The sequence below is a fragment of the Fulmarus glacialis genome, unplaced genomic scaffold, assembly GCF_000690835.1.
Source record: "Fulmarus glacialis isolate BGI_N327 unplaced genomic scaffold, ASM69083v1 scaffold4797, whole genome shotgun sequence".
NCBI lineage: Eukaryota > Metazoa > Chordata > Aves > Procellariiformes > Procellariidae > Fulmarus > Fulmarus glacialis.
In genome coordinates this window covers 6,601-23,601 of record NW_009225060.1, presented here as the reverse complement: position 1 = coordinate 23,601, position 17,001 = coordinate 6,601, and the positions used below count along the sequence as shown (strand labels likewise).

At 38.6% G+C, this 17,001-nt stretch overlaps 2 protein-coding genes across 2 annotated transcripts in view; both read right to left on the bottom strand.

Annotated features, from left to right (window-relative positions):
- The window catches only part of LOC104080088 (calcium-dependent secretion activator 2-like), a 126,507-nt gene extending 126,101 nt beyond the window's left edge, over window positions 1-406 (bottom strand). Inside the window, exon 1 of the mRNA XM_009582354.1 lies at window positions 268-406. Coding sequence (XP_009580649.1) covers window positions 268-406 — 139 coding nt within the window. The remainder of the gene's footprint in view (window positions 1-267) is intronic.
- A 1,659-nt stretch (window positions 407-2,065) lies between these two features.
- On the bottom strand, window positions 2,066-7,292 carry LOC104080086 (E3 ubiquitin-protein ligase RNF128-like). The gene is given in 5 exon segments (XM_009582353.1): window positions 2,066-2,352; window positions 2,355-2,436; window positions 2,863-2,953; window positions 4,788-4,848; window positions 7,262-7,292. Coding segments are annotated over 5 exon segments (552 nt in total).
- Window positions 7,293-17,001: the final 9,709 nt, after the last annotated feature.

Sequence of the window (17,001 nt, the reverse complement as noted above, 5' to 3'; positions counted from 1 at the left end):
GAAAAAGTTATTGTGGGGACAGAGAAATCTATTTCTATAGGGAGCTAGATTTGGCAGATCAGCCATGATAATTTGGAAATCTTCGTATTATTTAGAAATAATTTGAAAAGAGTCAAAGTTTTTAATGAAGTATTTCCTGTTTCTATCAACGTTTTCTGGACTTCCTCAAAGAAATCCTAGGGCAATGCTTTTTGTTAGTTGGCATTTGAATTTTTAGTATCATTGTTGGTTCCTTAAATCTAAGTCAACATCAACTCTTCACGTTACCTGCTGCTAACAAACTATCAAACACCAAAAAAACCCGCTCTATTAACACATACAATGCATTCAGGAAAAAACAGATAGTTAAAAGATAGGTTTTGGTCAGCCCAATATATCCATCTTGAGGAACTTTTTCAATTTTCATTATTTAGAGCCCTTCTAAATACTGAGCCATACCTACAGTCTTTGATGGATAAAGTTTTCCTCATACCATAACCACTCAGAGATGATCAGGTAAGGAATTAAAAAAACAAAAATCCTCAATTTCTTCTTCCCTTATAATTACAGTAACAATTATCATTTGCATCTATCTACTGAAGTATGGTTTAAATTCACTTTTTCTCCAATTGTTATACATACACAATTTCATCTGTTGCAAATGATAGTAAAAAGCTTAATCCAAAATAGCCTTTAGCACTAGATAGTTACATTAAAAGTATATTTCTGTTTAGAGATGAAAAATTATCATTAAGCAGTGCCTACAACTTGAGAAAAATATTGGAAATATTAAACAAAACTGCTTTTACATCTTCTAGCACATACCCCTTGAATAATATTTCTATTTATCGAACATCATACCAAATTCAACTAATTACATATGCAGGCAACAAAAACATGATAATCTTATTCTCTACTACAAAGCTTAGAAAAAAACATAAGCAATATGCAAAAGAGTTCACATAAACTCAACTGTAGATAACCTTTGTGGTTTTTTTGTAAATGGATTAACTGAGAGGTCCATTAGGCCATGCATTACAAACTTTTATACGTGTTTTCTTTCATTTGAAAGACACATACTGATGGAGTTTTCTATTAAGGTCACCTTTTCAGCCAGTTTGGAAGAAAAAAACCAACACAATAGTTATAAATATCTATAATGTTTCTACCAGTTTGTATAAGTGGTGTTATTAATAAAAATAACATTTTGTAAAAGTCTGCTACACATACCAGTAAAGCACAACCTTTCAGCTACTTGCTTATATATCAGTTCTAGCAGAGCCTGACTCAGCTCTAGGCACAGCACCAACTGGCAATACACTAAGCTTGCACTGACCAAATTATTTTACTAGCTCTTTTATTCTCTGGCAGAAAACTTTGCAAAAGGGTTTGATAAAGAGAAAATTTATGATCTAAGCCCCCCCACTCTTTAAACAAAGGATTGCAAAAACAAGCAATCAAAAAAAAGTGTGCTCTAAACAGTGCATTAACTCAAAAGGGAAAAATATATATACATTAGGATTTTTAACCAAAATCTCACTTTCCTACTAACATTCTCTTCCAAAATAAAACACAGAAAGTAACCCCCCTATTTTTTTTAATTGCAAAAACATTGTGTCTACAATACAAATCTCTTGCAGAAGACCACTCAGATCTGTGGTATATCCAGTGCTATAAAATAAAAATCCTTGGGTTTGTAGGTAATAAGTTATAACGGAACACTTTTTTCAACATAAAATTGCCTTCTTATTAACCATGTGAAAACTGAAATTTTAGTTTCAGGGAATGTAAGCGTTTATATATATATATAAAATATGCGTATGTGTCTATGTAATGCATGTGTGTACACACACACACACACACAGAAAAGCATTGCAGTCAGTCATGTTCACCCATTATTCATTTTGGAGACAAACCGAATTCAGCTATGACTTATTTCTTCTTATGCTTTGAGTACAAGTTTTGTGTGGTAACATAGGATTTTGTTTAAGCAAAACATTTGCTCTTTTAAAATTCAAAAGGGTACTACGAAGGGCAGACAAACCACAAGAATGATTTCTCAGTCTCTGAAAAGGAAACTCCTTACTTATCCGGCCCCTGTACACCTTCTTAGCAGTGCAAGTGCACGAACATTCTCTTCTTCACTAAGCAAAGCAGCTCTGGGAACTTCATTTGCCACAAGAGCAGCTAGAGATTTGTCTTCATTTTTGACAGTCGCTGCTGTTCCTCTAGCTTTGAGGAGATCACATTTACACTCTAGACATGTCCTATGTCTTAACAGCCAGGGCTCAATGCATCTCTGACGGAAAAGATGGCTGCAGCTCAAAATGCACAGTACGTCTCTGGGACAGTAAACTTCTAGACATACAACACCTCATCTGAATCAGCTTCCTTATCACTTTTCTTTACAACACATAGTTCAAGCTGCCTAATAGCTTTTTTCACTTCTGTTAAATTCTGGCATTATGGGATCCAAGCTCCTGGTATCCTGCATGTTCCAGCACAGTAACAGGTAGAATAAAACACCACAGCCCTTATACACAGAGAGGGCCTCTAAATAATGGTTCATCCAGGAGCCGTGGTAGCTTCCTACTTCTATTGCTATGATTACTTGTATGCCATCCTGAATTAAGCATAAAATGTCCTACCAATCACAGCTGTAATAGTATCCTCTGCACTGATGTAGACCTTAGGAAATGCTTCATTACCTACACTTGGACATTTATAAGTGACTGCACCAATTGCTCCAATTGATGCTGCACACTTTATTTTGCTTGTGAAAGTACGCTCTCTCCTTCTAATTAGGACTATCCATGTGTCTGTTTCTGTTGGCCTCCTGAAGCTTGCTAAGGAGCTGCAAGCACTGCAGCGTGGTCATTTGGGTAGCACCACCAATGCAGACACAGTCTTTAACGGTGAAGTTCTTCCAAAGACTCCACCCAGGTGCCGACTCCCACACTGTCCTCTTCCCAGCCTGGAACAAAATGCTTAGGCAAGCAACTCCCAATCCATGGGCTTGTGATCAAAGCAGACAGGGCACCATCAAGACTGCAAAGCACAACCACTGGGAGGATTTGGCCTCTCTTCTCCCAGCCCGAGTCACATCCTCTTCAAAAAGAAATACACCTTAAGAGCATTTTTCCCAGTTGGAGCTGGAGCTTGTCACAGAGGCTCAGTCTGCTGGGAGCCGTGTTGCTTCACCATATTATGCCACCAGCGATGGCACTACTGCTTTTTAGCTGTGGGATCTTCCTTGGGCAGGTGGGATACACTTCCCGTTCCCGTGTTTCGTGGTACTGCCATGTCAATCTCCTGTGCTCAGTGCAGAGAAATAAGACTCAAAAGATTTTGGTGAAGGTGGGGGTAGACCCACTGTCCCCGAGATAACAGCTGCCCCAATTTCATCTGCTTGTCATTGTTACTTACTATACAATACCTTAATCCTACATTCATTGAATATCAATGCCCCCACATAAACCTTTGAAGTTTAGTTTAATCTCTCTCTCTCAGGAAAAAAAAAAAAGAAGAGCAAATTTCACTGTAAGGCACGTAAGGAAAGTTCAGCCTCTGACAACATCACACATTCCACCTTTCAGGTGTTTCCAGAGCTTTCAAACCATATTCTACACATAAGGGCCAAACACTGTCTCTCCTACACCGGCTCACAAAGACTGATGAGCCAGCTAGTTAGTTATCTAGATCCTCAATGTATTTATTCATGCCAATGTACTGCAACTGATGTTTGGGGCATCCTTAAAACACGCTAATGTTAAAACTGAACTTTTTCATATAACTAAGAAAAAAGGTTGTCAGGTAAGGCTTACAGGTATTTCTCTTTGGAGGTTTTTTTCAGGAGAACTCTATCAACCAGACACAGATATACATCTACAGAAAGCAGCATTTTGTCCTGAAGGAATCATTCTTGTATTAAAGGTTTTTTTTTTTTTCACTTTAAGCTTGCTTGAAACAAAGCTAGGACTATATTAAGATTAATGGCAACTATGTCATACTGGAAATCGTCAATTAAAATTACAAAATATAAATGTATAGAAGTACCTCTTTGATAAAGACTGAACAAGGGCAAAAAGGACTTCGATGGAAGTCCAAGGAACACTCAAGTTTGTGAATGCTCTTCAGGTTTCTGATGTGCTTTTCTGATGTGTTCTCCACTCAAGCTCCTGATGTGCTTCTTACAGTTACCAGAACTCTTGAGTTTATGACACATAGAATAAATTTTTTAAAATGGCCAGCAATTTTCAGGGCTAAATTGAACTCTAAAATTTCTGCAAAAGACAATAATTCTCTTTCTAGGAACTAAAAGGAATTGAAATACATTTCTTACTTAAAAATTTGATGTGACATGCATCATCATACTGGGCTAGAAGCATTACCTGATGCAAAACAAATCATAGAGCATTTACTGTGTGATATTAAATAGCACCTTTGCTGCTACTGCAGCAGCTCCTCAAAGCCTCTCATACAAAAGCTCATTAGCAACTCTCATCGCAGTCAACAGCTCTCACCCACTTCTTAAAGTCCTTCCTGTTCCACAGGAATAAAAATATTCCCCATTTCAGTCATTAGCGTGAGCAACGTTCTCTGGGACCAGCACACACAGCCCTCAGTAGTTCTATTGTATTCTGAAACTGCACAATGCATTGCACCGAGAATTGGGGCTAGTTTGATGAAGGTGCAAAAAACTCCTGACATTTTGGAGAACAGCTTCCACAACTACATATTTTAAGAACAAAGGCTTATGCCTAAAAGGAATTAACATATATTATAACCAACACTGTTTGGTGCTATACCCTGGAGCTGCAGAAAAAAACATTGTTTCAGATACGATGTTCTCACTGCACTTATGAGAGTCTGGAAAGAAAGAAAAAAACACTCCAAAAATTATGAAGTTGATGTTTAGATTAGGTTTAGTCCATTCAACTAATCAGACTACAAGAACAAGATCATTTTGGGTTAAAAATAAATAGCTTATGCAGTAGCTTCGTACATCTAATAGCACATATTAATTATTTTTATGCTAGTTGAATAAAACTACTGCCTTAGCCATTGAAACAGCATTTATATTCTAAGAAGAGACTAATAGATACCAATGCATTTTAATAACTACTTTCAATAACTGTTGGCTGCTGAGCATGAGTGGAAATTGAGCTACTCACTGAGATTTGCTCAGTATTTATAAATCAGAAGTATCTTTTACATTTTTAGGAAAAAAAATTTTATAAGACTGGCTTGCAGGTCTTCTCCCTCCCTCGTTCCCTTTCACCCCCTAGAAATATCCTCCAGGCACTATGTTGGGTTTTTTCCAATAAAATTATCAGAGTTAAAGGGCCATTTTTCTTTGTCTGTGTAAGTCTTCAGAACAGAGTCTTTACCTTCAGGTAAAACCAAGAGATACTCAAAATTTAAAAGATTACACTAATAAAGTCCTATTTCTCTATTTAAGTACTTCTGTCATGATTTTGTTAATCACAGGTTTATTCTCCTAAAAGTATATTACACTCTACAGTTTTCCCTAATTCGGGGGGGTGGGGGGCAGGCGGGGCCAAAATAAAAAAACCTTAAATTTTGGTTAACAGCAAGGTTTTTGTTTGTTTTTAAAGTCTCCTTAAAACACCACATTACATTAAGGTGAGAAAAGGAAATAAAATTTAAAGTAATAAACCATCATTGCCTGAAGAGGCATAATCTTAATTTAGCACTCTACAGTTTTCCCTAATTCGGGGGGGTGGGGGGCAGGCGGGGCCAAAATAAAAAAACCTTAAATTTTGGTTAACAGCAAGGTTTTTGTTTGTTTTTAAAGTCTCCTTAAAACACCACATTACATTAAGGTGAGAAAAGGAAATAAAATTTAAAGTAATAAACCATCATTGCCTGAAGAGGCATAATCTTAATTTAGTATTTTTCCTCTTTTTTTTTTTTTTTTTTTTTAAATATCATGTCTACTACCCTTCTGGAGTATATTAAGCTATGATTTCTCCTTATCAAGAGTAACGGTTCAGAAACCATCACAAGTCGGAATCTTTAGAAGGTTTACTTTGTTTTCTTCAACTCTTTTGGGCAATATCATAGCTGCACATTGGACATTTCCCAGAGCTTAGCAACCAGCTATTTGTAAAAAAAACCACCAAAACCCAAACTCTTGCAAATTAAAACGTCTGCTACTTCTCTAGGCTTGTAAGGATACTACACAACACTGTGCACTGGGATTTGTTTCTTTGCCTTCTTTTTCAAATTGGCACAAGCAATTGCCCAAAGTCGTCACAAATTTCTGTTCCTGATGGCTACACATTTCACAGACTCATGTACTGCAATGTTCGTGCCTCGGGCACAAGAACAAACAGAGCTATAGTGACAATCACCATAAAAAATCCACAAAACTATTTCACCCTGAAGCAGTGTTTTCTCCTGGATTCATTTATTAAAATTATCCAGACGCCCTTTTGGAACAAGCATATTTATCCTCCTTTCAAGGCTGACAATAGCAACAATAGTTTTTGCACCGTTGTGAAAATAGCAAGTTATATACTGTTTCCTATATGAGTATAGTTGTGGATTACTTTAGCAATAGCTCTACTTAGAATCATAGAATCATTAAGGTTGGAAAAGACCTCTAAGATCATCAAGTCCAACCGTTAACCCAACACCACCATGCCCACTAAACCATGTCCCTAAGCGCCTCATCTACACGTCTTTTAAATACTTCCAAGGATGGTGACTCTACCACTTCCCTGGGCAGCCTGTTCCAAGGCCTGACCACTCTTTCAGTAAAGAAATTTTTCCTAATGTCCAGTCTAAACCTCCCTTGGCGCAACTTGAGGTCGTTTCCTCTCGTCCTATCGCTAGTTACTTGGGAGAAGAGACCGACACCCACTGCACTACAACCTCCTTTCAGGTAGTTGTAGAGCACGATGAGGTCTCCCCTCAGCCTCCTCTTCTCCAGACTAAACAGCCCCAGTTCCCTCAGCCGCTCCTCAGAAGACTTGTGCTCCAGACCCTTCACCAGCTTTGTTGCCCTTCTCTGGACACGCTCCAGCACCTCAGTGTCCTTCTTGTAGTGAGGGGCCCAAAACTGAACACAGTATGCGAGGTGCGGCCTCACCAAGGCCGAGTACAGGAGCACGATCACCTCCCTACTCCTGCTGGCCACACTATTTCTGATACTTGCTACAGCCACTGCTATCTTCTCTTTAAAAGTACAGTCTCCCCTTCCACCAAGAACTCTGGTTCACTGGCTGTCTGAAGTGTGTTGAAGGACTTTGTGTACTGTGGTACTGGCCCTCAGGTGGTACCGGCATGCCGGAGGAGTTATTCTCCAAGTATCACCTGGATGTACAACTCCAAAGTAGTCCAACTTCCCTCCCAAGTGACTTTGTTCACACAGGCAATGAATGTTCACGTGGTTCAAGATCTGTGCGGGCTGATCCACATCCACATATTCAACACTGGCAGCCAGAAAGAGGCAAATCCTCTTCCCCTAAGATGAGGCTCAAGTACCTTCATGCTAGACCCTGCATGAGGGTAATTACAAGCTACAAAAACGACTTCTCGTCTTCCAGGTGTCTACGGCAGGGAGAAATTAGCTGATAAACAGGTAAAAGGACACCAGAAATAGATCTGCATATTTCAAAATGTTGTGATGCTTGGTTTGTTGAAACATAAGAAACAGCCTGCTGTTAAAAGAAGTCTCAGTAGTTCTGTGTTCAGTAATGGGACTGGGATATCTGACGTGCTGCTAGGGAGAAAGCACTGTTCCCTCTGCATATTGCTTTCCTCCCGGCTAGGATATTGTAAGTCTGCTGTAGACAATGCCATGAGGTCTGAAATCACACCTATATGGTCCACTCATCATTCCTATTTAACTGTAGAAATAAATGTGTGAATGTCACTGGAGACTGAGCAGTTTCTGTACAGGCCTAGGCTCTTCTATCCAACAGCTCTCTTCTGCTAAGAAAGCCGTATTTGTAGATGCTTCTCAAGACCTTCAGATATAGAAGAAAGAACAGACTGCACAGAGTGGATCTAGAATAAATCATTAAGTTCAGTAATTCCAAAACAGAAATGGTACTCCAGCTGTCAGCCTGCCCAGGGGAAGATGTTAATTACCATCATAGCAAGAGAAACATAAACTTCATGCTAAACATGAGATGTTTTCAACATCTATCTTTTTAATGCCTTGACTATACAGACCATAAGCACAACTGAAAGTATTTTATACTGAACAACATGCAACCCCAAAGGGAGGGAGAAGACTTCTATGCTTTGAAGCACGCATTTGTTTGCTTGCAAGTTAAATGCAGGGGTTGTGTTGTCACCAAGCCAGACAAGTTACCAACAACCTGTTCTTATGCTATTTTCCCAGTTTATTCAAGACTTGGCAATTAAAGCAGACATGAAACTATTTCAGCACGGAGATACAAAGCAGAGGTTTTCCTTGACCATGTAAGGAGCTTCTTCCTCCACTGTGTAAGGCTGCAACATGCTCACTTTCCTTGGTTATATCCATCCCCATCTACTTGGCTAAGAAGTCATTTGCAAAGCCTCCTTTTGCCAAAGCGGATCTTCTTCGTTAGTAAAGTTCAGTAAGCATTAGGAGCTCATCAACACATTGCTTCCAGAGTTTCTTCCCTCTTTACAAAAGAGCTGAAAACTTGCTCCCCAGTACACTGATCTTGCCTGACCAGAACTCCTCCCTTTGGGGACCAATGGAAAGCTCCAGGTGGCGAGAATTTCAATGGGTCTATTCCAGCTACCATAAGCCAGAAAAAGACTGTTCACTTGAACGTGTAACACAGCGTGCCTTGGAGATATCACTGAAAAAAGGCTTACTCTCACTGCACTATTGGTCCCATTCATTTTCCAGCAAACAAATTCCAGAAGGAAGGTGTCCAACCCTGACTGAGGGAAGAAGGTGAAGGACCACAAAAGCAGCTAGAAATAATAAAGCAGAAAGAAGAAAGAGGAAACTGAAGATTGAAAGAAACACACTTCAAAAAGGAAACATGTATACACAAAAATAATGAGCAGCAAACACAGCCATGCCAAAAGGATTAGAAAACAACATTTACTTAGCATACTTATTTATTTCACAATCACAGATAATGATTAGTTTATGCATAACTGCCTCCTTTGGTACCTGCCAACTTGAGAAAAACACACAGCTGTTCAAAATCAATAGCCCGTATTTCCATTTGCCTTGCTAAGGAACTCCTCAATATGCTGACTTTTTGGTGTTTATTTAGTGCTGTACAAAAACCAACAAAGCCCACTACTTTATCTCTTGTGATAGTTTTTATCTCTTAGGATACAATCTTTCATAAATATAAGATCCAATTTCCTGCATTAACTCTGAGAAAAAGTGAAGTAAATGAGCAAGTACAATAAAGAAGGGAAAACGGTCCTTCACTTCACTGAATTTTCCTTTAGAATCACTTGTGGTTCTAATTTTTATTCCACTTGACTGAAAAGTGGAAGTTATATGACAGTTTTCATCATTGGTATTGCACTGGCATCATTTTGTGAGAGATTAAAAGAATTGGCGATTTCATTTCCCTATTATCATTAATGTTCTCCTGCATTAACCATTTTCACCTAAGTATGGATTAATAGCTTTTAGTTTGAATGAACGTACTACTATATCTCTGTTTTTAAACATAATATCAGACAGCCTATAGTCAGAGTAGCTCTGCTGAGATCCTTTCAGTCTCTATTCCCTGCCACCACCCTAACTACTTTCATTTACAATGAGGACACTGTTTCAGAATATATTTTTTTATTCATCAAGATCACTTTTTCATTTCCAATTTATGTATTCTGCCAGTGCAGATGAATGCTAAAAAACCACATGAGCAAACAGAAATTGGGCTGAAGCCACCTGAGACGTCATCACAAAACATTTTTTTTTTTTCTGTCTCTGTTTTACAAATCAAAAAAGTGTCAGCAAACTGACATTTAAGCAATTAACCTGCCACTTTCTTTCCCTCTACTATTTCTTTTGGTGCAGTCGAAGGAGTGCTGTTGGGTGGGGAGAAAGGTTAAAGCATTGAGTTTACTCCGTGGTCTAAGGTAACTGGAAAAGAATTGACACACCATGAATACTGCAAAACTTGGATAGTCACTGGAAAACAAAGACAAGAGTAAACTCTCTTAAGCCTTGCAAGGCTTATTGATGATGTCTCATCTTTTAATATAGCATCTTTCTCCTACTATGATCCCCAAGATTTAAGGAAGCAATACATTTATGGAAAACTCAGCCCCTTTCCATCTACGGAAAAAAATTCTTTTGCATCCCATGAAGGGTGACATTGTTTTAACAGTATTTTTGAGAATTGGGGATTTTGAGAATCTGTAGAGTGCAGAAGTGGCAGAGAGAAAGATCTCCGACAAAGAACCACAGCTGCGAACTTCCCATCCCAAAACCAAAAAGAAAGGCTGTCTGTACCTGTCGTCTCCTGTATGACCCAACAGCTGCCAAGATAATCCACTATGATTGTTTAAAAAAATAATCCCATCATTACTAAAATGATGGAAGTAAGAAAAAATAGGCTGAAGAAGAGAAAAGAAGGTAAAAACTGCTGTAGACATCAAGTGCTGTATGATTGGAAACAAGTAAATAAGAGATGCAAACCAGAAGATTAAAGGAGTAAAACCCCATTCATAACTTAGCAATATCTAAACTCTCAGCAAAGGGGAAAAAAAAAAAGTCTTAGTATTGTATCTCCATCTGTATTTACGTACTAAGAGAAAGGAATCATTCAGAGGAGAATAAAGACAAACAGTCTATAACCCATGTTTAGCTACGCAACTCACCCATTTTAGACCCCTTTCCATGTTCTGGGAAAGGGCATACTCATCCAGGGGACAACTCAGAGCACTTAACACAGGCTCTGCTCTGAAGCACTGCCTGGAGGAACCTCTCCACAGTGAGGACAGAGAAGCTCACAGAGATTCATTGTCCAGACTGCTCTACAAAGCACCTCAAGGCAAGTGGTAGGAATGCTTTCCCAAAGTTTTTAAACTGGCCAAACAGAAGACTTCAAATGATTTTGGGAGAAAAAGGATGGAAAAACACAGTCAAGTTTAAGTGCAAGCTGATGCAATAGATAATAATTGCTTCGTGATGACAACGTATTTGGTGTTATAGAAATTGCCTCCTTGCCCCCCCAAAAAGACAATCTGTACTTCAAAGTGTTTCTGTTTTAAGAGGAAGACATGAATAACAGAAAATGAGTAAAAATGCAGGCAGGGACAATGCATCATGAAAATGGAAGTGCTTGGGGAATCGTTCGCTTTCTTGTTACACTTAAAATGCATTATTATTTGTCTGGACATTTCCCTTACAGCAATACCATCTCATCACTCATTATAATGCATTTCTATTCTGAAAACTGGTACAAAGGTTATACAGAGCTGTTAGACACCAAGCCATTGGCATGTAGGATTTAGCTGTTAACAGTAGTCTTATAAATATTTTTATTCCAATACAACTTTCTTAAAAAGTCAGCCTTTATCATAAATACATTCCCTTCTCTCTCCCATTATAAAGTGTAATCTTTGCATGTCAAAAAACAACAATGCATTTTCCTTGATTAATTTTTTACAAGGGTGATCAATTCATCGTGTTGGTAGAAAAGTTATAATACACATAAAAGCTTCAAAATGCATTCTGAATCTTAAATCCTTCTTTAGATTTAATAATCACCCAGCTGGCTACACTTCAGACAGCAATGCTTCAATGGGAAGATTAATGAACATTTGGTCTGCAGTTTAATTCCCTCTAGATTTTAGCATTCAAAGCGCAAACTTTTATAAATTAGGCTAATTTTATGCATTCCAATTATATGTCAAGGTCCAAACAGCTTTAATAGTAACTTTGAGGCTTCTTAGTCATAGTTTTCTCTCTCTTTAGAGTACTTAAGTTTTTGAAAATATTAATTCACTCCACTACACTATAGTATTCTCTAGACCATTTTAAAGATTACTTTTCCATATATCATCCCAAGTCAGAAACACCTTCAATTTCTTATTTATTTATTTTATACAATCATCAGTTATTTTGCCTTGCTAGCAATATATTCTATGGCAAGGATTTAACTGAGCAAACAATTTAAGACACAAAAGCGAACAGTAACTTCCCTACAGACTTCCGAACAGCCACACTGGCCAGTTACTGCCTCTACCTTTTGCAGCAGCAATTGCTACCTGCCAAGCTCCTGCCACCCCTGACCTCTGTGGTGCCCATACTGTTCAGATACTGCATAAAGTCCAAAAGGACGCTACAGCTGAGATAAGAAAATCTGCACCCAGGCTGGGGCAACAGGGAAGACATTGTCCACGTGGCTTTGTCCTCCTCCCTCAGCATTTCCACACTGATGCCTTCCCTTTTCTGTGCTTCTGGAGGGAGATGCTGATAATAGTAGAACAACTTATGAAACTTCATTTGCAGTTCATGGGGTAGTCTGAAATGATTACAGTCAGCGGAACCTCTTTGGTTGTTTACCAAGGCATAAAACCTAGTTACCAATCCAGTGCATTTCAACATCCTGTGGACAGTTTTGTTGGCCAATTACACATAGAAGCAGGAAAAAAAAAATCTTCATAGAGCTCTTATAATTGAACCCCTCTTCTAACCTGCACAACTACCCCAAAGCCTAGAACCTTTTTGCTTCACAGTTCCCAGCAATGAGTACGGGGTAGAGAACTGAGGGTGAAAAAAGAAAGGAAAACCACCACCACCATGAGGTTGAAAAGGTTTCCTTCTCTAGTTTGCTCCTAGTCCGGTTTCATATTTGCAGTAACAACACTTCATCTCTTTCTCTTTTCTCCAATTATGGGCACTGGTTTCAATAAACTAGAAAGACACAGGAAGGTATGCTTTTTTTTTTTTAACTTTTTCTTTTAAATGCCAGTAGTAACTATACAGATATTCAAAAATATTTTCAAGCTAAGCCAGTCAAGAGGTTTGGCAAGAAATGCAAATGGTATAAAAGTCAAATGTAATAAGTAAACAAACATTACCCTCCTGCTGTAAAAACAGTGCTACTTACGCCAAGATAAGGCTTAAGTTATTTGGTTATTGTGACTAGCCTATTAGTCAACATCCTAATGCATTTTTAATGTGCAGAGAGAACAGCGCGCATCTCTTGTCACCTCTAAGGCTAAATCCTAAACACTGCAAACCCGAAGTCTGATCGCAAATTCTTCTCATTTTAGTTTTCGTTTTGTTATTCCACTCAATTTCTAGTCATAATTCCACTAATGCATAAGAGTTTTCATTTTTCTTACAGCTTCTTCTAGACTATTCTGAAAACATATTTCCTGCTTACTTATCTAAGAAGCAGACTTGCACTGATCTAAGTACTTTTTACAAAAAAAGGTAACTCAATTCTGTGTCAGGCTATTTGGAAACATTTGCACTATTTGTCTGCCAACTTCTGAAACACATTACTTATACCAAGAGCCTTCTGCCATCTTCAAACACAAATTTTCTAATTTGATGCTCTGAAAAGGCCAGAATAATCCCTCAAGGTTTATTATTTTAATCATAAATTTTATGACAGCCAGAAACAACCTCCTTCTCATAGCCACTTGTATAAATGATTGTACCGTCCAAGACACTTATATTACAGATTCATTTACTGTGGAATTTGCATACATGTCTTAATCACTATTTAAGTAATGAAAAAGATCAGTTAGTAAAAAAGCAATAAACCATATATTTAGAATTTATATTGTTGGTGTTGCAGAATTAATGCCTCCACTCAGTGAAACAATTCACATTATCTCACCCTTACACTAAGAATGGAGCCCATAAATCATGAAACGGGCAAAAGGCTGGTGAATTTGAAAAGGTAAGGGATAAAGATTAAGAGAAAGAACAAAACTATAACAGGAGGCAGCCTATTAGAAGGTAAGTCTAACACTTGCTGCAGCCACAAAGTACACAGCTGCCCAACAAGAGAAAAAAGTGAAGTGAACTCTCTATTGCCAAGTCAAGGAGGAAAGAGTTTTTACAAGATTGTTAGATACCAACTACAAAGCCCAGCACATTGGACTACAGCTGTGTAGCAGCACTGCCATGTCCCAGAGCACGTGCTGGTGGAGCAGACACAACTAGGAAGATGCATGCATCTACATCAACGCACGCAAGCTACAGCAAATACAAGAAAGCTGCCTCGGCATTACCTGGAGCTGCCCTCGTTCTCCTCGCTCAGTGCATCCAATTGGTTTTGGCAGGTACTTCTTCACTCACTGACAGAGCCAAGTTCAACATCTTTAACTTCCAAGATAATATATATTTTGGCAGGTTGCATTTGGAATCTGTCTGCATTAAATTATACCAAAAATCTTGGAGCTTCCAGGCACTGAGCAAGGTGCAGCATCACTCTTGTAATCAGGAAGCAATTAAAGCTGCAATGTCATCAAGCAAGAGACTGGCAGTGAAATGATCATAGAAGCAGCTCATAAACACATTGGCAAAAGGGATGAAATCTTCACTGTCACTCTCAGCCTTTCATCTTTTGAGATGCAAAAAATAACTGACGCCAAAATAAAACAACATCCAGCTGAGCAGCCACTGCTAAGTTTGAACAAACCCTAAATTAAAACTTCAGCAAAGGCAGTTATGTCTTAATGTCAGCAACAGAAACAGATTTATATTGAAGTTTGACCAGATCTTGGCTTTAATTTGAATAAAGATTCATGATAGCTTTCCAGCAATTCTTCCCTGTACTTAAGTAAAAGCAAGATGATACTTTTATAACAGCTGCCTTTACCTATGCCATTTGAGATAAGACTTTATACCAACTTTGTCCCACCTTCAGTTTAAATCGAGCGCATCAGAAAATATCAAAGCTTCCAAATTCTGAAGCTATGTTTTATAAAAAATTTTGAAATAGTAATCTAGGAGAAGGAAACTTTGAATACCAAGAACTCAGATCCACTGGGTAATCCAGATAAAACAGTCCTTGAACTCAAAATTAATCTCCTGTCCAGCAGCCCTTCAAGGTAGACCCCTTTTCCCACAGTTTTGTTTTACAGTCTAGAAACTTTCAATGGCTTCCTGGTCCCCAGGAAAGTAATTTTCCTCTTTATTGCCTGTTAGGTTGGGTCTGCTCCCTGCTGGAAGATCCCTGGGAGATCTTCCATCCAAGAAGATGGAGCCTCCCCTGATCAGAGGTCTCCTCTGACCCTCCGTGCAGCAGCGACTGAAACGCAGCCGGGTCCCTTTCTCTTCCCTGCCCAGGCACACTCAGATGTAACCACTGAACTGAACAAAGACACCAGATGCATCCTCCACAACACTGTTTTATTCATCAAAAACACTGTTTATGAACAGTGTCCATTTATGAACATTATGCCCATCGAGTTACCTGGTAAGCAAGTCATAATGTGAGAAAAAAGACAGTTTTGTTATATGTTGTCAAATACGGCATTGTTCCAGTCCAGAAGTAGCTTAGCTAACCCTAATTTGCTAGAACTTTCTAGATATTATCCTTGTATTCACTATGCTTCATCTAGTGGTTTTTTTTTTTCCGTTAGAGTAAACCTGAGGCAGCATTATTCAGAGAAGAAACAACTGAAGGATTGGAGAGAGCTTCAAAATAATCCATTACACTGAACAGACTTTAGTCTAAATGCTATATAAGCAATACGAATTTCTGATTCCAACACAACCGTAGAGAAGAAATCAATGTCATCAATCTAAAGACCAATGGAGTTATTGACTTTCTCATCTTTTTAGATGACATCTTCTGGTATTTCAATTAAGATCAGAAGACAGTAATTCAATTTTTCTCATTTTATCTAGTTGGGAACTCTGGGAACATTGCAGAAAAAAAAGTTACATTTTCTAATCTGTTCAAATAGGAGTAGGAAAGAAATGTACTATAAATATGTACCCCAAGCACACAGAGGTGGCTTCTCCCCTGACTTTTCCTTTTCACTCCTGCAGGTGTTTAATTGGGTCCACTTCACTCTGTGTCTGTAAGACTCATGAGCTACACAGAACACGGAGCACATAATATTAAAGCTCTTTCACATGTCAGAACAGAGTCATGATTATCCATATCTAAAAGCAAAAAAGTGTGTGTGTTGGGAGGGGGGTTTGCCTTTTATGTAAAAAAAAAGAAATTTGCTATCTCTCAGTGGACAAAGTTTTAGGACCTCTGTTACAGGACGCTGGAAAAAGGTGAAGAAGCACTGGAATTGTTGTCCAATTATTTTCCAAAATAATGTTAAAATAAGAGTTCTTCTAGTAATGAAGTCTGAATTATTCTATGCGTGTACACGAACACAGTCTCTGTCACCTAAATAATGACATCTAACAAGGTCAATAACATTCTCATTCAATTTCCCCCCAAAATTATCAAAATGTTAGGAACAAGAAGTAGTCTTGAGCAGAAACGTCTAAGGCAACCTGAGATTGGCGGCCAACAAAAGGCAGACGATACTTCTTGCCCAAATCCCTCATCAAGTATTCACTGTCTATCCTTCAGCTCACTCAGATCTGATGATGATCTTGTTTACATGACCCAGTCATATAAATCAAGGAACAGATCCAGCTGAAAATTAATGAAATAACACAAAACCAGATTCATCTCTCTGCCCATGAGTTACTTTTCAGACGAGTCTGGCTCAAGCATGGCTGTGCAGCAGGGATGGTGAGATACGGGGAGAGAAATCCTTCCACAGGCAGTTTTCACTAAGGTTGCCTTAAATGAATCCTCAAACCGCTGTCTTTGAAAACACTTACATACACATAATAAAAACCTAATTTCACTCTGTCCATTTATTTAAATCACCAATTATTTAAGTAATCGTGGCAAACAGACATGAGAAGCCACAGGTGCCCTCTATACTGCAAGGAGCTGGGGAAACTCAGGGACAGACCTCAGAAGGACCCCGGTGTTCTGATGGTGGGAATTTACCATGCAGTGGAGAGCCCTGACCCAGGTGCCTCCATATGCTAAATCAGTGTACCGGGAGGTTTGGCACATTACACGGTGC